A 23,923-nucleotide genomic window follows, 5' to 3' on the forward strand; every position below is an offset into this window, starting at 1 on the left:
GTGATTGTGGCTGGGAGAGTTTGAGGGGCATTTAATCTGTAGGAATGGCTTTACATGAGGTAAGGAAAGGGATGGAGCCCCTTGTGTGCATGCTTTGGGCTCTATTTACCACATCTGTATGAAAGACTTCAAACTGGAATTGGTTTTTGGCTTTCATGTGTTTGCACTTTGGTGCAATACCCCATGCTAAAAGTAAAATTAAAGAAAGAAGGATTTAATTTTGAGTTCTAGAAGAATGCAAAATACACTCTTCCAAATTACTTCCTTTGATGAAGGGAGCTGAGTACCTGGTGCCCGCCAGAGTGGTGTGGACATACACAATCTCTGCATGACATACAGAAGGGGTTTTTTATTTTTGTTTTGATTGAATAAATAATGACAGTCTATATCTAAACAACTAGGTTTTGGTGTTTATTTAAACTTCAGTGTGACTATCTCCTTAATAGGAAACACGGTGGAATTATCACCTAATTGTATCTTGCTCTGAATGGGGTTTTGATTCCTGTCTTTCTGTGATGAAAACAAGCAGAGTTTTTTTGCCTCTGTTTTCATTGCAGAAGTTGTGAAACAGTCAGAAGAAAGTATATTTTTGCATTTTAACTGCACTTGAAATAATCTGCTTGGAAAAGGGAAGTAATCTCTCTTTGTAACTTGCATAAATTAATAACCCATTAAAATCACTGAAAAATAATGCATTTCTTATTTAAAGGGTCAGTATGTCATGACATTTGATGATTATTAAATTACTACAAATGCATTCTACATGTTTGTACTAGCATACAGCAAGGTAATGTGGCTTTAACATTATAATTGACTTGAACTCTGCCAGGGAATTCCTGGGATTAAAATAAACCCTTTATTTCATGCAACCGTCTCTGTTTCTGAACCCTGGTGACTTGGCTTATTCTTTTGCCTTCTGGTTATCTCAGTAATAGTATGTCTTGATTAAGGACTGCAAGGAGCTTTTGCATCTGTTCTTGTCACAAAGCTCTGTAGGATAAAGTAGGCCAAAGACACCTCATCATGCAAACTATGGACCTCCAGTTACGTCTTGCCCTCCAGATTTAGTGTTGTGTTCAGGTAAAATTGGGACTATGGCAGTAAACCCAAAGCACTTAAATGAATTTTTGGCAAGCTTTCTTGAGGAAGAAGAAATTAATAATAAAAGACTGAAATGTATGTGACTGGATGAAGAAAATGAAGTTTTTGTCCTATCAGCTATTAGGAAATACTGTCCTACTTTCCTGTATAGGAAATATTTTATGTAAATCAGCATAACTCAAAAGAGCTGTTCTAGTTTGTTAACAAAGGAGCAAGCCCAGAGCTTAGATCCTGCAGGTTCAGATCCTGGGATGAGGCATTTTGGTGAGCCTGACTTTTGATCAGAATATGCTCACTAGCTCTGTTAACCTGAATTGTGTATTGCCTGGTTGTAATCCAGTTTCAAGACTGACTTAAATATTGTAACTCTTGCAAAATAAACATGTAGTCTGCTCGTTTTCAGGGATTTGTTTTTACAGCAGTCATACACAGAAAATTTCATTATTGATGGTCCATTTTTCTAAAGCTTCTGCCATCTCTTGCACTTTTGGTATTGCTGTTTTTTTCTCAGTTGCTCTTAGAGGCAGTATTAACAGATGGTAGGCATTGCTCATTAAATCTGCGTCTACACCTCTCCAAGGACTGCAAAGATGTTGGGAAACAGACCATGTTATTGTAGTGATTGCTTAGAAGCCTGGAACTAACTGTGCTATTCCTAAGCAGTTTTCAGTATCAATAGATTTTGAGCTGTTGCTATAGAGTATAAATATATTGGTGAAATGATTCTAACTTAGCAGATATGTACATCCATCTCCCTCATTTTTCGTTCTGCATCTGAAATGAATTGACATTTTTCTGGTGGCCACTAGTAGTGAATCTGCTCTCAAATCAACCCTGCCTGAAATAGCTTTTCCTAGTGCTTTTTTCATTGGGATCTTTACATGTTATTTTAAACACCTTGTCTAAGAGTCTTCAACAATGCAGAAATGCTGAGCTCCAAAATACGACATGAGGTCCATACTGTCGCTTATAACTAAACAACTCTGTGAGAGGGATCATTAAGCTCCTCATAGACATCTTTTAAAAAAACCTGGTTTGAGGCTGATAAAGAACAAAAGCAAATTCTCACAGATTGGGTAAAATGTCTTGTGTTTCTTCCATACTTGCTGTATTTGTGCTTTGGCAGCGTCGCAGTCAACAGCTCTTCCCTTTTATCTAAATGACTTTATGCTGCACATAAAACATATATATGTGTAACCCTTAGTGGCCCACCTCCATTTCCATGTTACTTGAGCTGCCTTTCCTTTCCCTTGAGGTCACTTTCTCTATAATGCTGAGCTCTTCTTGCTGCCCTGTCCCCAGTTGGTGACACACTGAAGAGATGAAATCAAGAGATGTTCCATGGAACATCTTCCATCTGCCTCGCCCTGCATGTGCTTTTGCTGAAGAGGCTCTGCTGTGCGAGTTGAAAGGGTGTCATGCCAGTGTGGAATTCACTTTCCATATGTTTCTAAATTGGTGGGGAGAGATGCAGAAACCCAACTAGCAGATAAGAATTCTCATTTCGGCTCCTTGATTGCTCTGATTTGGAGCTGATGGGGTTTGACTGGCAATCCCAAACACATCAATATAACCAGAAATAGGGTGCTCCCTTCTTGTTCCTCTTAAGCTTTTCTTTTCTTTAGTAAAGTGCTGGATCAGAAAGGTTAAGTTATTGTTGATTCCATGGTTCATGGAGTGTTAAGATTTAGTTCCTGTTCATTTCATAGCTGACCTGTGTTAAGGATAAGGAAGCTCAAATGTGGATACTGCATTAAGTGGAAATGAAATCTACCCCTACCGTGTTTACAGAAAGAAAACAACCCTTCTGTGTTTGAAGTAGGCACAGCAAGGAGTAGAAATCCAGTAATGTCTTCTAGAATTTTGCATTTGTTGTTTATGATTTTCTGTTTTCTCATGTTCTGAAAGCAAAGTCTAAATGAAAAGGTATTTTAAATTAATCAGTTTCAATAAAGGGCTACAAAATACTGTATAGGCATTCCTAGGATGAAGTTAGCCTGGTTTGTATTAATTTAGTTTATTTATTTGGAAGATGCTGAAGTGAATCCAATAAAACCAATCTAAATCTATCCAGTACAATTTCTGACCATAGACAAGAGGATTGTCTACCTTATATGCACATTTTTTCTGGCAATTTACAATATACTCAGGGAGATTTGCAATATGAAGGAGCCATCTGAAGTAGCAACAATAAGAGATTTTTTAAGTCGCCAGCATCCAAAAAATGAAGAGTGGGACTGATATAGATTAATAGGGAGAATGCAGGTAATGGAAGATAGCACTGAGATTGGGTGTTCCATAGTGCACTTTGCCAGAAACAAATAAGAAAGAGCATTGATGACAGTCCACTTTCCTAACTGCTTTTGGTTCTGGTTCTAAATAGTTAGGAATTGGATTGGTAGCTCCTATGGGAACAAGACAATCCCTTTGTCTGAAGAACCACAGAGATAAGAGGTGTAGAGACTCTGACTGTTCAGTCATCAAATCTTGATTATTTTTTTAAAACCGTTAACTTGGAGCACAGAAGCTGCCAGAATCCTTGAAGACAGAATTGTTAATAACTTAAATGCTGAAGTTCTCCGCTGTGTTGCCGTTGACCTTCGAAGAGTCTGACTGCTTACTGAGATTATTTCATTAGTATTTGCACATTGACTTCCTGCCAAAAAGTCAATCTGCTTTTCCTTCACATGGTTTTGTTATTTGAAGGTCTTCAGCTGTGGAATAAAATCTGGTATGTAACAAAGAGCTGGCAGAGTTGGAAGCTTGCCAGTAAAAGCCTTCCCAGGTTAAACTCTGGTGATGCTGAAATATTACAAGTGTTTTATGTGGCCTCCTTTCCCTTGTGCCTTACCTAACATCCATGTTTTTGAAGAAGGGCAACAGTTAGTTTTAGTTCCCACTATTCCCAAGAGAATCTTCTACTTGCTATCTACAGGGTGGAATTTATTTTAACTTGGGAGCTTGACTTTGCTTTTGTTCTTTTACCAGCCTCGAAACAGTTGGGTTTTTTTTTTCATATATGTCTGTGATGAGCTTAATGATCCCTCTCACAGAGTTGTTTAGTTATGATATAAGTGACAATATGGACCTCATGTCATATTTAGGGACTCAGCATTTCTGCATTATTGAATACTCTTAGACAAAGTGTTTAAAATAACATGTAAATATCCCAATGAAAAAAGCACTAGGAAAGGCTATTTCAGGAAGGGCTGATTTCAATTCATTTCAGATGCAGAACGAAAAAGGAGGAAGATGCATGTACATCATCTGTTCCTTTTATTCTCTTTCCACTGGTTTTCTCCCTAAAAGGAGAGGAAGGTCAGAATGTCACCTGAAAGATCTGGATGGAGCTATCAACCTCCCATAGGCAGTTAAAGATGTCTGAGCCATGGATGTCCTATTTACTGAACCTACAGGGCTGAGATCAAATTTTTTTTATGATAGACAGAAATTGATGATCCTGTCAAATACTTGGAGCCTGGAGGACAATGGTATGTTTTATAACTTATTATTAGGCTCTGAGTTCCATCCTTTAGTCTACTGGCAAGGCCTGCCTTCCACAAGGGATGCACTAAAGTAATTCTCATGTTCCAGTCCAATGGAGTAAACAAAGAGCTGCAATCTGCAAATGTTGCAGAATCAGGATGAGTTTCAAGGAGAGCCCAATTAGAAGCATATGAAGGCAGCCTGGCCTGTCTCCCTGGAATAGGGCATGCCTGACTGTGGGTATTCATCTGCTGCCTGACAGGATGGAACTCTCCTCCTAATTGGAGCTTTTGGATGCTACTACAGCCTAAATGATATTCTGCACAGTAAGTCAGCACAGCTCCACTGATCTTACTAAATATATATCTGAGTTGTCCTAGCTGGAGGCTGCCTCTTCCTAGAGGTGAGAGCTGTGAGGATTATTCTTCTCAGTTATTCCTAAGTTGATTCAGTGGAACCTCTGGCTCAGGAGATTCCTAAACCTCTAGCTGTAATGGCAGGAAGGTTTAAAATTAAGGATCTCCCTTTCCTGCCTATTTTTGTGTTCTTTTTTTCAACATTTTGCTGCTTACTAGTGTAGTTCCCAAACTTGTTTCCACCTGCATCAAGGGCATGGAATAACTGGAGATGGAGCAGCTTTGAGGAAAAAAAGCTGAAAAAGCTCAGCTCCTGTGTCCCCTGGTTCTGTCCATGCTCCTCAAGTGTCCTTTCACTGCTGTAACTGCAGATCTAGGGACTCACTTCCCCAGGCATATCCCCTCTCCTACTCCCAGGAGCTCTTCAGTAACCCACTCTTAAAGGAAGCACTCGAGTCTCATCTCCTGGGTTCTTCCCAGGTTGCTTGATCTGATCTGCTGTTGTTCTTTCATATAAATCACATTCACACTTATTATGGTTGCAAATATTATGCCCACAGATGCACACCACATCACACACATGCATAGATTTGCATATATGAGCGTGATAAAAATGGAGTCGGCATCTGAGGGAAACAGATTTCCTTGGTAAGCTCAAAATAAGTTCCAAAAGCCTACGTCTTATCAAATGAAGGGCTTTGGGCTAGATTTTGGGATCTGCTATAACTGGGAATGGCTGGGTGAAGACAGGGGTGGGCAGATGAGCAGACACTTGCTGTGGAGGAGATTGTGCCCAAAGGCGAAGCTTTGGAATGGTGGAGGCAGAAAGAGGGGAGAAAATTAGTCTGAGAGAGTAGTGAGGTGAGGGAGAAAGACTGGAAAGACCTCATTTTGTAATCTCTTGGTAGGAACTAAGTTAGGCTATTTGGTAAAGGTTTTTTGTGGTTTTATTTGGTTTTCTTAAAAAATTAGAGGAGAAGCAACTGAGGAATTTGTACATCTTCAGAACCAAAGTTGTCTTAACACTTTAGAAATTCCATTGCAAAGGTTGTGTGGGAAAAGACACCAATTTAGCATGTTCTTGTTTTAATGCAGAGGTTGTGGGATGCAGTGAATAAAGCAAGGGATTGCAGGAAGAGGAAAAGATAGTCACAAAGGAATTTAAGGCTTATCTAGAGAATAGAATTTTATCACTGTCTCTGGCAGAATTTGTGTTGCTTGGCAACACACTTTAATCAAACTTTTTGAAGGTGGTCACTAATTGTGTGTTCCTAGTTTCCTCCAAGGCCTGATCTGGAGAAGTGCTGAGTATTTACAGCTGAAACAGGTCAATGGGAGAAATATCTTTTATGTACCAAATGATCTGCAAGTCTAAATCCTGTAAAAGTGTACATTGGGGCTATCAATTGTCTACTAAAAGGTAGAGAATCTTTCTCTGACTCTGGCATTCATTTGCACATTTGAAGAAAAGGGACACCACCTCTTTGGGAATGTTCAGGGAATGAAACATTTTGGGAGTTTGAACTGTGGGCTAAAAATCCATGATACTTCTACCCTGAAGTGCCAGGAAGCCTGGCTGACGTAGCCTTTCATGGCCCTGCCTGGTTGGCTTCAATTAATGAGCCTTTGAGGGTTTTCTTCTGCACTGAGGGTCTCAGCAGCAGCCCTTTCTCTCTAGCTCAGTCCTCAGTGACAGGGTGAGGGGAAAAAACCTCAAGCAGCCATCTTATGGAAAGCATAAAACAAAGCCAGTTCCCTCCTTTTATCCAGCTTTTCTACTTCTACTTCAGAGCTACCAGCCTCAGCTGAATTTCCAACAGATCATCTGACCTAGGGACCATTAGGTTCTTCCATAATTGTTGGGTGCAGATCTGGGTTCAGATCATGTTCTGTTGAAGTCATTGTGGATTTGACCACACTGCAGCAGAGGAGAAAGAAGATCAGATCCTTAGCAAGACAGCTTTTGTCTCCTGCTCAGCAGAGATATCACAGCCTTGTAAGGACAGCAGTCCTCTTGGTTGCTGTGGCTTAGAATGAAGGTTGGAAACCTGTTCCTTCCTGGAGTCCAGACAGGTCTTTTGGTATCTTTTTTGAGGGGAAAGAGAAAGCACTAAAATTAATCTCATTTTTGTCACGTTACTATAGGATACTGCCAATGTGACTGTGGGTTGTAAGTAATTTAGGGGCTTCATCCAGCCCCTAAAGTGCTGTTTAATTTGTGTATTGAAGATCATAGACCATCCAGCTCCATTAATGCATGGAAGAGTATTAACAAATTTCTATGTTAGTATTTTATAAAAGGATACCAGCACGTGTAGGAGGTAAGTAAGACATGTTCTATTCTCATCCATTAGGAGTGACTGTGGTTCTTAATTCAGAGCCTGGAGAAATGTAAGCTATTAAAGCAGTACTTCCTACTTTACAATACCTGTTAGTCTAATATCTCAAAATATTTTCCACTACTCATTATACAGAAATAAAGAGATGCTGCTGCTCAGGGTGCACACACCTCTCTGGCTAGGTCAGAAATGGTTGACTCACAGTTCACTGCCAAATCAGAATGGTCATGCTTTGCACTGCATTTCACAGAGATAATTGCCTAGACAAACTATAAAGTAATGAAAAAGCTTCCTTGAGGGTCTGGAGGCTTCCAAGGTCCAAATCTTGTATCATTCTTAATGCAGATTTATGTGAGGCAGGGCAGCTTGGAGCTCAAATAGGGTAAATTACACCAGGTTTTATCATGTTACTTAAACCCAATACAAACGTCTCTTAACATTTTAAGTGGATTCTGACCTCATTTATGCTGATTTATGGTTGAAATTGTATTTAGAGTTGTGACACTAACCCTGCTAGTACTGTACCGGTTTCTTTTGACTGACTTCACATGAATTGATGGAGCCCCTCTGGGTGTCCACACAAGACTCTGACTTAATGAGAAACAGTGCCAGGGAGAAGGATGATGATGAATATATGATGATTAATACAAAATTCCTGTTTAGGATGATAATTATCCTAAGGAAATAGGCCATTCTATGTCCCTCATGTCATTTACTACTGTCAACCACATTTCACCACAGCACCAGTGCAGATCATGCCACACTAAATTCAAGAATGTTGCTGAATGCAGATGGAAGGGAAGTGGTGCTATTGTTTAAGCAGGCTTTTGGAGTCTAGGGTTAATTTCTTTTTCTTAGTCAGTCTGTCTTTAGCATTTTTTGTCACTTTTTTTACAGCCATGGTGAATGAAAAGTTGTTCAGGGGAGAGGAGAAAGATTGGCACTTAGGATCAGTGGTGGCAGGATTTCAGAATTGTTGTGCTTTTTGAGACAGTTGAAATTTGCTGAGCTTCCGGATCACCTTGACATTTACTCAAATTCCAGCAGAGTTATCTGTGGATTCCCACTGTGTTTCATAGCAACAGGATGGGGAATGCCTAACATTTTAATGTGTGCTTAGCCTCTGATCTTTGACAGGTCTGTAATTGTGTATTGAAAATTCTTTAAAGATGTCTGATGAAAAGTGAGTAGTGATCACTTTTAGATTATCGACTTAATTTCCAAAATGGAATGTCTAGGCTTTGGGGGTTTGTTTGTTTTAATACTCAGTAATGTAGCTTGATGGCCCACAAAACCCTACTTTTTTTTTTTTCTTTTACTCTTTGATGTAAAATAGCTACTTAAGGAATTAAAGGAAAGAATATATTGACATCCTTACGTGGTAGAGTTTGCTAAATGCCTGTCATGCCAAAGTGTCATTTTACTCATGCCAAATTCACGAAAAAGTTGTGAGATTGAATTAAATACCACCCAAAGGAGAAAAATTGTTCTTTTATCATGAGCAATTTCTGGGATAGGGAAGAGGGAAGGGTGTGGATCTCCTTTCTGCTCAAATCCAATCCACTGTTATCCCTACAAAGACTGTTAGAATAAATGCTGCCTTACAACTGGCTGCGATAAATATTGAGCATTACTGGATTGCCATTGAAGAAAAGCGTATTTTTAGAAAGGCTGAACCCAAAATTTATTATTTTTTGGGTAGTCTCCTGGTTCTTTGGGAGTAAACAGATACTACTTATTTCATTACTATCAGAGGTTGTTTTGTGCACTGTCCTGACATCTCCCACTGGCAGAAAATAATGAGATAAAGTAAGTATCACCATTGTGTGAATGTGCTGCTGGCATAGCCCTGTATCCAACCAGCAGAGCTGGGCAGCAGCAGCACAAATCCAGTGCCACATTCTTCAGATCTTCTTTAACCCAGCTGAGGGTTGAGAAAGTCGAATTAAAGAAATCCCTCCTCAGAAAGAAAGATTCTGATACATATGGGTCACAAAAAACCTTGTGCTTGTTCTGTACTGGGACTGGGTGCATATTTGAAGTTTTCAGGAGAATTCCTACCTGAGTGCTGAGTGCTTTGGAATGCGCCTGGTGTAAGCTGCTGTGAGAGCACCATTTATCAAAGTGTCGTGTTCTGCAGAGTGCTGCGTCAGTCTTGTTAAATCTGATTAATCATCACTTGGACAAGAAAACTCTTACACGGGCTGCTGGCATTACTGAGAGTTATAGACTCAAACTCCTTATGCTGTGCCAGTAAGAAGACCATAAACATGCATGAATTGGAGAACCATGAGGTGGAAAGAGGACATGATCTAACTCTGTGAGCTGGAGACACACACAGAAGGGATTTGGCCACAAGTCTGACAGTCAGAATAGTTTGAAGCAGATGCAGCCTTGATTAAACTGTTTGTTCTCCAGTGCAACAATGGGGTCTCTCAAGTGACCTGTATTTTACGCTGATTCTACCATATGACTGCAGCAACTTTCTGGAGGGGCTTAAAAAAAAAAAAAAAAAAGACAGTCTTATCAACATATTGCTGCACAAAGTTGTGTTGGGGAAAAAACAAACAGATGCCACGTACACAGTACCATAAGGGTTTAAGAAACACATGATTCCTTTTAGGTATGTGGCTGAATCGACTCCAGGCATGTGTGGAAGGGTGGGGATGAGTCTGAGTAGTGTAAAATCGGCTGGCATCTTCTGGTACTGCGCTGAGTTTCCTGTGTAGCTGAGGGGGAAACCTGGCTTTGCCTCATACCACTTGCAGTGAAACTGGCCTGGGATGAAGTTGAAAATTGGATAAATGACCCTAGTGAGAGATCCTTGCCAGTTCGGTTATCCAGTTTTGACCTTAAGAATCTGCCTAGCAGGTCTCAAAAGCAAATTTACAGAACCAATAGTGTTGTTCGTTGCCTAATTGTGTGGTCACTGAGCCAGGATGGTGGACTACACTTTGTGTCCAGGATTCATCAGCCCTCACTGGGTTTCCCTGGTGGTCACTGTAGAGTTTCATGAACAGCTCAGCAGGAATTTATGCCAAGGGGAGAACCAAAATGAATTAGCTCAGTGTCTCCTGACAGTTTTAGTATCTGTGAGGCTAATGTCAAACTTCCTTATTTTGTGTTAACACAAGCAATAGTTTGTTTACTATAGATTCATTTCAGTATTCCAAATATTTTTTTTAAAACTTCTAATCTCGTGAGTAGTTTGCCTAGCATTCAGGAGGTTATTTCAAGTGGACTTGAAGATTTTATAGGCTGGCTGAGATGCTATGCATAAAATTCAGTATATTCTATTTGGAAGATCAAAGGACTGGAAGTAACTGGAGTCAGACTTCTTCCATCAGCATCATTGCTGACTTCTGCATGCCTTTCCACCCTTTCCTTGCCTTTTTCATCTGTACCTGTAACTTTTTCTTCATCTGTAAATCCAAGGCTTGAGTGGGAAAGGCTGAAAAATGGGGAAGGAGGTGGGTACAGGAGATACTGTGTTTAGGAAACAGATCTGTGGATACACATATCCCACTGTTGTGTGTTCTCAGCATATGTGGGAGACCCAGCAGCCATTCTTTTGTGGATGATCAGGTGTCTGGGTCTCCAGGGTCTGTAGAATGTTCTGCAGGCAGCTGCACAGGAATGAATTTGCCAGGGTTATTATCCTGCATTGTTCAATGAAGCGTCCTCTGATCAGAAGTCAGTACAGTAGGAATCTTAACTGGAAGAAACAACACTACTCGGAATTGGCCTCAATTCAAGGATGTTTCCCTCTATTTCAGATATTTTGAAAGCTGGTGTACTGGGCCTCTGGGAGTTAGTGCTGTTAGAGTATATTATTTTGTACTCTTGCACTGTGGTTGTGGTTTTTAAGGTTAAAATCTAATAGATGGACAACTGTTTAGTATTTTTATAAATTAAATGAGGTAGGCAGTGAGTATTATTGATGGGCAGGTGTCAGAAATCTGAAAAAGAGGTGTAAAGCTCTCTTTTTGAAAAACTTTTTCAAAGTTTTCAAAGGACACTGGAAACTACTAGGTGTCTCTGCTTTAGATACACCAGGCTCATAAGAAAGGAAACACATACATTTAAAACCTGTGACTTTTATTTCCAGTTCCTTGGTTTTGCCGTCACAAAAAAAAAAAATTCTTCCCTCTTGCTACTGGCAAGAATAAAAGACTGCCTGAGACTTCAGTGGATTTTGACTTGGAAGAAACAGGACCACACAGATGAAAAGAAGGAAGGCTCGGAAACCCCTGATGACATCTCTGCAGTGGCATATTTCTTCTTTCAGTTCTCTTGAAATAGATACCTTTTTAAAATTCCTACATTCAGTGGCTTTTTAATTTTTTTTTCTTTTATCTGTATCCAAAGTCTCATATCTCAAAAGACTGGAAGACAAAGCAATGAACAACAGATACCTAAATGAAGGTGACGGGTTTTTTCTGCCTAGGATTTCTGCATCAATAACTTAGAAAGCAATTAAAATTCCAGACCAGAAAAATGAAGCAGGCAGGTTCATCACAGCCAGCATGAAACACCTTCCATCTTAACTTCAGAACTAAAAGGAAGAGAGGAAAGAAGCAAATCCAAATCACTGCCTTTGACTCATGGCTTAAGTGGTTGAGAAGGATGAATAGGGGACACCCTTGCAAGGACCAAGAAGCCAAGAAATGCAGTTGGGTTCAGAAGGAACCCAAAGTGCACTATTTCTAGTCAGGAATATTGTTAGTTGGGATAGGGATAACAGAACAGCTGCATCTGGGTGCCAGAGTAGCACTGCTGCCTCAGGAATCAGCCCAATGAGGGGGAAGGGAATGATTTCTTCCAGGATGAGTGGATAAACACAACTATATGTACAGATGGATGGTAGAAGTTAATTTCTGGAGGATAGTGCACAGAACTGCAGGGAAGCAGGAATGGTGGGGGGAGGTATGGAGAGTGATTTGTCTCTTGGCACAGTTGGGAACATGACAAATTAAAACAAAAATTTAAAAAGTGTTCTTTCCCATCATTATCTGACAATCAGGATACACAAACAGTGCTTCCAAACGGGTACAATTTTTAGGAATGTCTTTTGAAAATAGACCCAAATAAACCACTAAATGCTGTATGTTCAGGTAATTGGTATAGGTGCTGTCACTGTAATATCTAAGCAGTAATTAATGAATTGGAATGTTGACACATGCACAACATGGCTGGCAGCTGAGATGAACAAACCGTGTTGTTTTCGTATCTCTCTTGCCTTACCCTGGCAGCAGTTCTGACTAGAATGACTTTTCCTCCTGCTCCTTAGTTCCTCTATTACAGATTAAATTTTTCCATTATGATTTCCCATCTCTGGTTTTAGATGTCTTAAAAAAAAGTTGCTCTTCCCTTTCCTTCTGGGTTTCAATAACTTCTCACCCTAACATTGCTGGTTGTAGAGGGTAAACAGGTAGAAGTGAAGAGTGTGCTCCATTTTATTCATCAGGGTTACTCTTCATTTGGGCTACAGGTTGGTGAGTGGATTGAGGTGTTGATATGGTTATTTAATTTTCTTCTCTACTTTCCTAATTTTCGTGTTTTGTTGTAAATTTAAATTAAGCAAAGTAAGTTATTGCTGGTGACGCACAGTGTTCAAGTTTGTCTTGGGGCCAGTTTAATACAAATGGGATTCTGAGCTTACTCTTCATTTTATTAAATGATTTTGGGTTCATTAATGATGTGGTGGGGAAGTATAAGGGCACTTTAAAACCTGGCACAGCTTTGGATGATGCAGGGCCAGATTATCTGTTGGGATTTTGAGGACTCTTAAGACTTGTTGCTTTAACTTCCCCCAACTATCTTAGAAGCAAATATTCTCCATTAGTCCTTTTTCTTGCCTCCAGTGATAAACACTTATTTTTCACGTTTTTTCCAGGAATGTGAGTGAAGGAAGCTTACATCAAATTCCTGTATTGTTAACATGGACCTTGGAATTCTTTTATAGCCTGTGGCATCTCATTGTTTGGTAGCACACAGAAACAAACCCGATGATGTTGACCCTTTGGGTCAGTTTAAAAGGCATTTCCGAAGTTCGCTGCTATTCAAGATTCTGCTACACTTGCCATGTATAGAAATGGGAGTAAGAATAAACTGGCCCCTCTTGAAAATGTGCATGATGTACTAACATTATTTTGAACAAGTCGTGATCTGCTTTAGTCTGAAGTAGTACTTCATGTTGAGAAACAGTCTTGTTAACACCACTGAAAGCACTGGAAGGAAAGCTGCCACTTAGCAATTCAGAAAAATGTAATACAAAGTTGGATTTTTCTCGCCCTTGTGTTAGGAAATGTCTGGTAGCTGAGAACCAACTCTTGCTATGAGACAAATGACCACATCAGCCAATTGTCCCTTTTCAGAGTTTACTGTTTAAGTTGAGACGATTTTGGCAAATCAGCCCAACAGTCAGAGAGAAAGGACACGCGCTGAGGGCTCCGCTCACGGTCGTGTGTGGGCAGAGAAATCCCCCGTCCCCTCAGGGGCGCTGCCTTTTATCCCCAGGGAGGCACCGGCCCCTTGCAGCCCAGGCCCTCGCACCCTCCATAGTCCCGTTGGCTCATTAAGGTGTCATCTCCAGGGGACAGGTTCTCCTCACTGCGGTGACTCTTGGGCCTCGAGTGATTCGCTGTCTCGCTCCTATCAGCAGGTGGCATTTATCCCCTTATGCCAAGGACACATGACTGGCACAGACCCTCACAGCTCATAGAACTTTCCTTCTTCACCAACTTGCAACCCCCCCACCATCCTAACACTAATACAGAAAATGCTCCTAACACTCCTTCCCCTTAACAACTGTTAATCAACAAATTTCCTAACAATTAACAATCAACCGGCAAAGCCAATAATAAGTGGTTAACTAATTAACAATTAACAGAGAACCCTTAACTATTCTCTCAGCTACGAAAACCAACTTCAGTTAGTTCAATTATAACAGCTAGAAACTGATAAATTGCAGTGGTGATGGTGAGGAGCAATCGCAATAAAACCTCGTTGTGATGGTTCCATTTTCTGTCATAATGCCACTGCCTCAGTGGATCCATATTTAGGTTTATCCTCTAACATTAGATTCCTTCTGGTTGCTGGAAGAGGTGTTATTATGTGGTGTCCCATCCCGCTGTAAAAAGGGGAGTCGGGGAGGATTCTTTTTGAATAGATTTCTTGGACAAAAATAAAGTGCAAACGTGGCAATATTATATCTGAGAACTGTTTATTGATAAAGAAGGGTAAGTGTTCCTACCTAAGGGGGATAGAAAAGAGAGCAGAGAAGGATAAAAAGAGACAGAGAGAGGAGCAGAGGACAGGGACAGCGTTACGGCAAGAACCCGCTCTGTCCCTGTCGGCTCGGCAGACGGAGCGTGCGTGCTGCGAGCTGCAGTGAGTCTGCGTGCCTCCCGTGGCGGGCCGGGAGCCATTTCCAAACAGCAGCAGGCCGCGTGTCCCTTCCGTGGGCCGAGGACAGACTGCCGTGGCCACGGGCACAGCAGCTGCAGGGCCCCGGGGTCAGGGCGCAGGGTGGCGGTGGCCGTGGTCTGGGTGCAGGCAGCGTCCGCTCCGTCGGGGAACAGCGGAGCACCGGCTGTCGCGGGGACGAGCTGCCTCAGGGAAGTGGAGAAACGGGGCAGGACGGGTGTGGAGAGGGAAGACAGCCAGGGAAGAAGCAGGACCGCGGAGAAGAAAAGGCGAGGGGGAAAGGCGGGCCAAGCAAACCCTCCAGGTGAGCCCCCGCGCCCTCCCAGAAACACAAAGAAAATGGCCCCGGCTGTGTGGCAGTTCACCGCTTTTACGGGCTAAAGCTCCTCCCGTAGCCCGATTTCCCGGACGTGTTTTCCCGGGCACCCGGGACGCTGCTGGCAAGTGCGGGGCTGCGCTCGCAGCCCCATCGTGGAAGGTTGATTCCCCCTGACTGGTTCTCAGGGAAGCCTCCCGAGGGACAGGGCTGCCAGCACGTGTACAGCCCCTTACAGGAATTCTTTACCTCATGTGTAACATAGGTTGAGGCGTAAATAAAAATCAGATTGGTTCCTCTCATATGGCCAGAAAAACATTTTTTTTTGACTTGGTGATCTCAGAAAACTGCAGGACATCAAGTTTAAGTGCTGAGGATTTAGGTTGTCCAGTGAGCTGTGAGATGATCTGGATTAGTGCCCTGATTGCCAGCCCCAGGATGGCTGGAAATCTGGGACTCAGTATAATCAAAATAATTTTGCGTCCCCTTTGCCATTAGCTTTTGAAGGATGACGTTGTTTGTCACATTGCTTTTGTTTAGGTGTCAGCTAGGAGAAAAGGACTCTGCTTGTCTCAGGAATGGGCATCAGTTTGTGTTGACTCAAGTTAGAGTGAAATTTGTACAAGACCCACACACTGCCACTCCTAGTTCTGCTGAGTCCTCAAGGGACATTGAAGCCACCCTTTCCCCTTTTCCATTTATGTCCCTTTCAAAACCATGGGAAATGGTCATAATAGTATTGCTTAAGCATTTTGAATTCACTGTGTAGTATGAATCTCTTTGAAATGTTTCTGTATCAGGTTCTGGAGTGCAACCTTCCATGGGCTGTAGAATTCCATGGGATTTGAGGCTATGTGTATTTTCTAGGTTCAAGCATCTGATATTGATGCCGTACCATTATTCTTGAGATTAATTGGAAGACCTTGATTTGTACCCCTTGAGTCTGCCTAAACGGTGGTGAGTACTTAAATTCTGGACAGAGCCCCTTCTTGGGAAGACTGGCAAAGAAGTAATTTCTCTTTCCTGAAGTGAGAGATTTGGGAAAACAAAAAAAAAAGTGCCCATGGCAGCTAACAGGACAGTCCCGAACTGTTTGTGCTACTTCTGATGAGTAACTTTGTGTTCAGAGAGTGCAGAGAGCAGCTGGGGTCAGAAACCTGATGAGACGTTGATACCGTATGTGCTGCTCAGGAAGGAACTTAGTGGTTTCCTTTTAGAGGAAGCCCTATTAATTTAGCATAAATAATGCATTGAACTTTAAAGGCTCAAGGATATTGAGGCCATTTCTTTGAAGTTGCTGAGTGTCCCCAAACCATGCTGAAATTGATAATTGATGGGAGTGGAGGGTGTGCAGTGTGATGGAAAGTAAGAGCTGCTCTGAAGTTGATATCACAAGATGCCTTGCTGCTTGTTATTGCATTATTTTATAGAGCTTTTCAGACTCTATATCTAGAAATAATTGAACAACTCAAGGGAGAGGAACTACCCCATCTAACACAACACAGAGTAGGCTGCTGGGTATGCTGATGCTCCCATCAGAGACTCGGGGAAACACCAAGACAGCCAAATTGTATTAATGTGGTTTGGGGCCCCCAAAGCCCTGAGTGTACCATCAGTGGCTGAGGTGAAAGGTGCTGAGTCCCTCACTCCTTGCAATCAATATTACGTTCCAATTGCTGCTAAATGGCTATTTTTTTTTCCCAGCAATAATTTAATTGCTTTTATTTCTTACAGTACTTCAGCTCTGGTGAAATTTTGACTCTTGTGCCAGAGAAGGAAGAGAGCAGTATCTCCTTCAAAAGAAATGTGAACCCCATAGATCTGATTGAGACCTGAGGAAGCAGAGGCTTGCATCCCTAGTTGATAGTAATTTGTAGGTAAAACCTTTGGTATTCTTTCACTCAGAGCTGCTCAATTTCCCCAGACAGCAGAGAGGGCCATACAGAAGTTCCCTGTCTCTCAGTTGTTTCAGAAGTGAAATTTCGCCAAAGAAGAAAACACAAAACATGTATTATTTTAAAAATTGAAGCAAATAACATTAAGTGTAATACTGCTTTAGTACTCCATAAAGTACTTGGAGAGAGCAAACACCATCCTTTACATTATGTGGTCTAACTCCTGGACATGTGTGTTAGTCACATTAAAAGGAAAGCAGCTTTATAGGGATATTTAATATTCTACAAATTGAGTTAGTGGTGGAGTGTTCAGTGTCCAGTTGGGTGTTCTTCATAAACATTATTGGGAATGATTCCTGCTTACACATAAGCTTATTTCAACACTTTTGATAATACTCAGCAGTCAGAAGACAAAGAAGTTGTTAAATAATTGTATTTCTACCTTCCTCAAAAGCCAGCTACAGGGGGACCAGTAGGTGCAGCAGTTTGCTTTGCTGTAGTGTAACACCACATTGTCACTGCTCCCTGCATCCATATGAGCCTGCCTGTATGAAATCTAAACCTTTGGCTAAGGTTTATAATTAGAATTTTATCAGAAAACAATGTCACAATAAATAGAAAATAGACAGAATAGTCAAGTCTCTGTGCCAAAGCAGAGTTCCCATGGTAGTGCCTTACTTTTGCCCTCAGATGTGATAAAATCAGGTCACATCCGCTTTTCTTGTGTTGAATACTGCTTGGAATTCAAGCAGCAGTGAGAGCTTTTACACATGGGGATGGAGGAAGAAGGCTTTACGGAATTGGAAAGTATTAACGTAATGAAAGAGCATTTGCATGTTTTCTGAGCAAAACGTTATCCAAAAAAAAAAAGGAAAAAAGAAAAAAAATCTGGCCTAGCTGATGAAAGCATTTTATTTATTGATTCCTTTATAATCCTTTGTTTTGTTTTTCCTCCCTCAGCATATGGTGATGCTCACAATGCAGGCTGTGGGATTCATAAGCAGGCCAGCCTTTCCTGTCCTGTAGTTACTCATCTATAAATGATGCTCTATTTAGTGCCTGAAGTGTCTGTTGTTAGGGTCTTCTAATATAAAAAGGCTGCATAAAAACCTCTTAAATACAGCTACAATTACGTACAGTCTTATTTTAAACAAACTAAATATTAATTAGTATTAATTAACTACAGAGGGATGAATCTTCAGCTAATTGCGTCTGCTTAGTTCCCCTGCTGCCAGGTCCACTTTGTACATGTGTATCCTATTTGCTCTAAGAGGCATTTGTCGGTGTGAGCCAAAAGCTGGTACTTGTATGACTGAAGGTGTTGAAACTTATATTTTAGTTTAAATAAGTCTGTCTTCCCTCCAAATTTTAGGTAACCTACGCTTGGGTTTAACAGTGCAGAAAATATCCATATAAAATTCAGTAATCAGAACTACTTAAAATAATTACAAAGCAGGTGTGTTACATAAGAGTGTGGAAATGGAGTTTCGCAAAAACAATTAAAATTTTTCTTACAGCTTTTATTTTTCTTTTGTTTTAAACCACCCTGTACTGTTTTCTGCAGGACTGCATTTCTGTTAGGACTCATGATCTTCTGAAACACTACAGGGAAATTCCTCTAATTTTAATTTCTGCCATTAGGCACAGTTGTCTTGGATTACGTGTCAGTGACTGACTTAGACACCTTGAGAGTGATGAAGTTGCTCAGAGTGAACTGTGGAACTCTGATGGAAAATCGAGTATCATTAAATAGCTAAGCAATAGGCTTATGCTGGCTGGGAGAGAACCAGGATAAGGTGTCTAAGTGAAGATCACACCAGCATCTAATACCTTGTAAATACATCTTTCACTTGCAGTGTTCACCACTGTAATCACAGATTTGAGGATTTATTTTTCTTGTAGCAGACCCTCTGCCATTTTTCTGTGAGTTTCCTATCAAAGCATTAGCAATGACTTAATGCCTTACACTAAGTTTATTTGAAACTAATGGCTCATAGTTGAAGCTGGTTTTCTTTTTAATCTCATAACTATGCAGAAGGGGTTATAATGATAAAAATGTTGTCATATATATATTGCCAGAGCAATATCAGTCAGGTTATCACAAGCAAGACTTCTAGGGTGTAAGCTGAGATAAACTTGCAGAGTAATTAATACAGGAATCAGAAGAGCTCAGATCAATAAAATCCAGGTCTTTTTCCTAACTGCTGTAAGCCTGATTCTCCCCAGTCTAGCATTTTTCATCTGTGTGAAATGGCAGTAAAGTGAATGGAGAATTCTGATCTGGCAGGATTCTACTCTTGGCTCAAGCTCAGATGTGAATGACGTAAACGATGCCATCAGATAAGAGCCTTTCTATGCTTCATTTAAATATAAAAAGTAAATAAGTAATTGTAGAATGGCATGTTTATGTCTTGTAAATAAGAATATTCAGTGAGGGGTGCTCTGTATTTGCTGCAGCATTTTATATTATGTCACTAGTAGCATACCAGCAAGATGAAGACCTTTTAGCACTGCAAATGCTGTGCAGGTATTCCAGCATTTGCATTGTAGTACAATGTTACCTGGTCATTTTGAAATAGATTTACTGACCCACTAATAACTTTTATTTTTTTGAAACATGAGGCTACTCATTTTAGCCTCTAAGCTAGAGAGTGTTAACTGCTGACTTTATCAGGCATTGGCATCTTTGCTGTTTGCATTTACTGTGCATTTTTATGATCCTGTACGATGCTGTTTCCCTATGCATGGAAGCCACTAGGAAACAAGAATGGACAACAACTTGCAGAATTTAGCCTGCAATTTTATGCTCCACAATGAGACATACCTACAATAATCTGACAGAATGAAAGCAACACGTGTCATATCAGCTCTAAATAAATATCCTGTCTCCTCTGCAGCAGCTTCATTGAAAGAGCTCTGACATAATGGTGTTGTATCAGCAGAGCTACTAATCTCAGATACCCGAGATTTCAGTGCTAGGGAAGAGAACACTGCACAAATGGAGGTCATTCAGTATCCTCGAGCACTTGGACAAGTATGGCATTTTGGACTGTCCCTGCTAATGGCAGAATACAGTGCTGCTGCTAAAATTGCTGTTGCATAGCTCCTTGTGCAGGTAACTGCAGTGTCTGTTCGGAGGGGCTTGTTTATTTTCATGCCTTGCAGAACCAACAATGCTTCTAGGAAGCAAAAGCCGTACTCTGGGTTTTAGTGGTAAAAGCAGGAGCCTCGGAGGTATCACAAATGGAAGTTGTTTTTTAAGATATTTAACCCTCTTCAGGAATACAGGATGACTTTCTAAACCTTTTGTCTCCCCCTGCCAGCAAGGAGCTGCTGTGGAGGAGCTGCAGTGTTCTGGTAGGACCACAGCAGTGTCAGAGGCCACACAGAGAGCCCACGTGTCTCTTTATATGATCCTCGAGTGGGAGAATTGCAGGAAGAGGTACAGTAGTTTAACTGAAATCAGAAGGATGCTGAGAGAATTTTGCTATTTTCATGTGTCATGAGGTGGCACATGTGAAGAATCATTTTCCTTGGCAACAATCCTTGAGCCATAAGGTTGAACCTGTTTACTCAGGCACGGAGCCATTCTGTCAGATGGGCATTAATACACCAATTGCAGAGAGCCCATGCTGTATGTGCATCAGGTGTGAGTGTCCCAGATAGGATTCCCAGCAAGGATTGTCCATATGGCTGTTCCTTCTAATTTTATATTCCCTTGTACCATTACTAATCCAGGTATGGGTCTGATCATGTTTCAAAAATAGGGAACAGCTTTTTTCTCCTTTCGTAAGTCCTCTTGCCCACTTGAATAACACAGATTGGAGTGATGGTTTAGGAGAAGTTTTTGGAAGGCAAACTTTCCTCCCTGGCCTTACCAGACCTCTTCCTTCTGCATTCAGAGAAATTAGAGCTTTATAAATCTTTTCCCTTTTTAAGTAAAGTCCCTGTAGGCTCCATCCAAGTAAGTCTTTGACACCAAGCTGGATATCACATGTACTACAGAGTGGAAATCTGTGTTCAGTCACTCTCTGCACTACTTTGCAGGATGTTTTGCCTGGACTGCTATAAAACATTGAGGTTTCAGGGTTCAGGAAAGAGCACAGCACTGGGGATTGTCACCCTAAGTGTCCCCTCACAACCCTACCTGCCTTGCCTCACGGTTTCCTCAGTGGCCTCAGTTTTCTGTACATCAGCAGTGCTGCCAGCATTGCTCTTGCTCTACCTTAGATATGGCTAGGGCACGACACCTTAGTTTGTTATTGTATTTTCTGTGTTTCATTTTCATGTGAATTGAAGAGATAAGGATCTGATATCGGTGGAATGTGCAGAGTGATGCCAGGTCATGCTCCTTTCTGATAGCTGAAGCAACTGCACTGGCATCCAATTATTCAGTACAGAGCTTTGATAATCTAGTTTTCTTGCTCATCTCATGCAGTCTGTTCCATACTAATGCAGCAGATTTGAAAAAATGTCATCAAAATCTTATTTTCCTGCTATTCCTTTTGGAATTAGCTATACTAAGTATTGGGGTAACCCACTGAAGCAGAGCTGCAGAGCCAGCGTCTTTTGATTTTGGTTTAATTTAAACTCCAAATAATGGATTATACTTCTCTTCTGGACCTGGTATGTATCATTCAGATTGGCCCCAGAGTGGGAAAAAGCAATGTATTTTTCATCTGTATACATTTTGATGAATGCTGACATTAGGCAGCTGCATTTGAAAATACCCATCCCACCCAAAGTGTTAACTTGCTTTTGTCTATATATATAGAGATAATTTTTTCGGCCACTTCTAAAATGCGTCTGCCTCTGCCTGGCTGAACCAACTTGAGCTGTGTGTATGACTACAAGAGGCACTTTAATGCAGTGTAATTCCCTGGAAAATTTTAGAGTAGAAGAATTACGGCTCTATTTTGTTGGGACTCCTTAGTATCCTCTCTTACTGCCATTTTGAAATCTTTAAGAACTTATCCTGCTGAGGACATGAAGGCAAGTGTTGAGATCCAAAAAATTGCAGTTCAGACTGGATAGGAACAATTTTCTGCTCATATATTTTGATTGTGAGTTGGGATTTGCCATTTTCCAAATGTTTGTACAGTGCAGTCCAGCACAACCAAGCCATGCACAGTTGGAGTTCTCCAGACAATGTTATAAAAACTAAAATATGAGGACAGTTTCATCTGCAGACTGTAAAGGGTGCACAGTGGAACTGTGCCTTCAGTTTAACAACACATCACCACTCAGTTAATGGAACATCAGAAAGCTGCATTTACAGGTGCTCCATCCCACTGGCATAGCTGGATTTTGGTAAGGCAGAGTGTTGGTCCTTCTGTCCCTGCATTTAATTAACTTCAGCTTTACTTTTGTTTCTGCAATTTACACTCAGTTAAATCATAAATACTGTTCTGTAACTTGATAGAACAGTATGTAATGGTCCTTACCTTGCATCCCTCTTAGCCTGAATTTCACATCCTCTCTGTAATTTTTAATGACAGCAACAATTTTTATTATACTGCTGGAACTTTTCCCACGGTAGTTGTTTTTTATAAATAAATTGTGGTTTAGAAGTGAAATGGCAGCAAAAAGCTGCTAAATCTAGCATGTTCTGTAGCTGCATATTTATGTAAAAAAAATCTTTGCCCTAGTGAAAGAGATTGAAAGTGTCTTAAAAAGAAGACAACCCCAAAATTTAAGTCAAATTATGCGCAAGGTAACTGAGCTTTCTGCAGCTCAGGGAGAGTTGCTCTAAGTAGGAACATACCAAGCAAAAGACAGGTGAAGGCAGAACATATTTGTGTATCAGCTCTTCTCTCTTAATGGAGATCAGCTGAATGTTTGTCTTGCTGTGTGTCTGTCTGCCCTTTGAAAATATTTCCAATTAATAGAGACTTTACATTTTGACCACAAAATTTGCTCAAATTCCAATTTCAAGACAAAGAGAAGTGATGACAAAGAGCAGCAAACTTCACCAATCAAGACCTTTCTGCTCTTGGCTTTTCAGGACTTTAGAGAAGTCACGTAGGCAACAAGACTCATCAGGGACAAACCTCATCCAAAGCCTAGGCTTTTTGTTGCTATAACCTTCCGAATATTGATCAAAGAAACCTTTTTTGTGTTCCTGCACTGTGCTCCCAGCTGCTCTCACACTGTGAAAGAGTGTCAGAGACACCAGTCACAAGCATGTTTTTGCCAAGCTACTTGGGTGGCTGAGGGGGGGAACAGGAGTGGGTGCTCCATTGCAGACAGAGAAGATGGAAAAACCAGATTCCTGCCTCAGCACTGGAGCCTGAGCCAGTGCTGGGGAAGCTGTGGCCTGTGCCTTTCTGGCCTGGTTTTGGAACTTGGAGCTCATGGGTTGAGGTGAAGCAGTGACAGACACAGATATTATGGGCTGTGGTTCACTCTGCCACTTCTTCCCATGCAAAGTGAGAGATTATTGGGAAACTCGGGAAAGGAAGGGGAGAAACTGCTTTTCAGTCAGTCAACTTAGACTCAGGTACTGACTACTGAGCACTCATTTTTTCTCTGCCTTTTTATCCCGTATTGACTTTATAGGTGGCACAGAAGTCACTGGTAGTGCTATAAATCTTCATTTTCTACCTGAATTGTTAAGTTTAGTGATCAAGTCTTCCAAAGCAGAGTATATTTTACTGTGTGATGAACAGGGACAAGGTTCTCCAAGATACGTATGCATAGCATGATTCTGTAAATTGAATAAAGATCACTTGGGAACTTGAGTGACTCTTATGTAGAAGATAGTAGCCTGTTTAGAATTCCTAAAGTTTAGCTAATTAAGTCTTATGTTTTCCCCTAATTTTATAGTTTCTTTGATTATTTCTTTCTAGCTCAACAAAATTCACCAAAAATCCATGAAGGCTGGTGGGCTTATAAGGAGGTGGTCCAGGGAAGCTTTGTTCCAGGTAAGTGTAATTTTAAGATTTTAGCCTTTCTTAAATATTTTTTTCCACTGGAATTAATATAGTTGGATTTGGGGAAGAT

At 40.9% G+C, this 23,923-nt stretch overlaps 1 protein-coding gene across 2 annotated transcripts in view; it reads left to right on the forward strand.

Moving 5' to 3' along the window:
* Positions 1-23,923, forward strand: part of CA10 (carbonic anhydrase 10) — a 188,220-nt gene that overhangs the window by 13,317 nt on the left and 150,980 nt on the right. For both annotated transcript variants that reach the window (XM_042032381.1, XM_042032382.1), the window contains exon 3: positions 23,770-23,844. In XM_042032381.1, the coding sequence (XP_041888315.1) occupies positions 23,770-23,844 (75 nt within the window). The remainder of the gene's footprint in view (positions 1-23,769; positions 23,845-23,923) is intronic.

This window comes from Corvus kubaryi, unplaced genomic scaffold (assembly GCF_017639235.1).
Source record: "Corvus kubaryi isolate FWS band 111438036 unplaced genomic scaffold, C.kubaryi_AGA036_p1.0 37353, whole genome shotgun sequence".
Classification (NCBI taxonomy): Eukaryota; Metazoa; Chordata; class Aves; order Passeriformes; family Corvidae; genus Corvus; species Corvus kubaryi.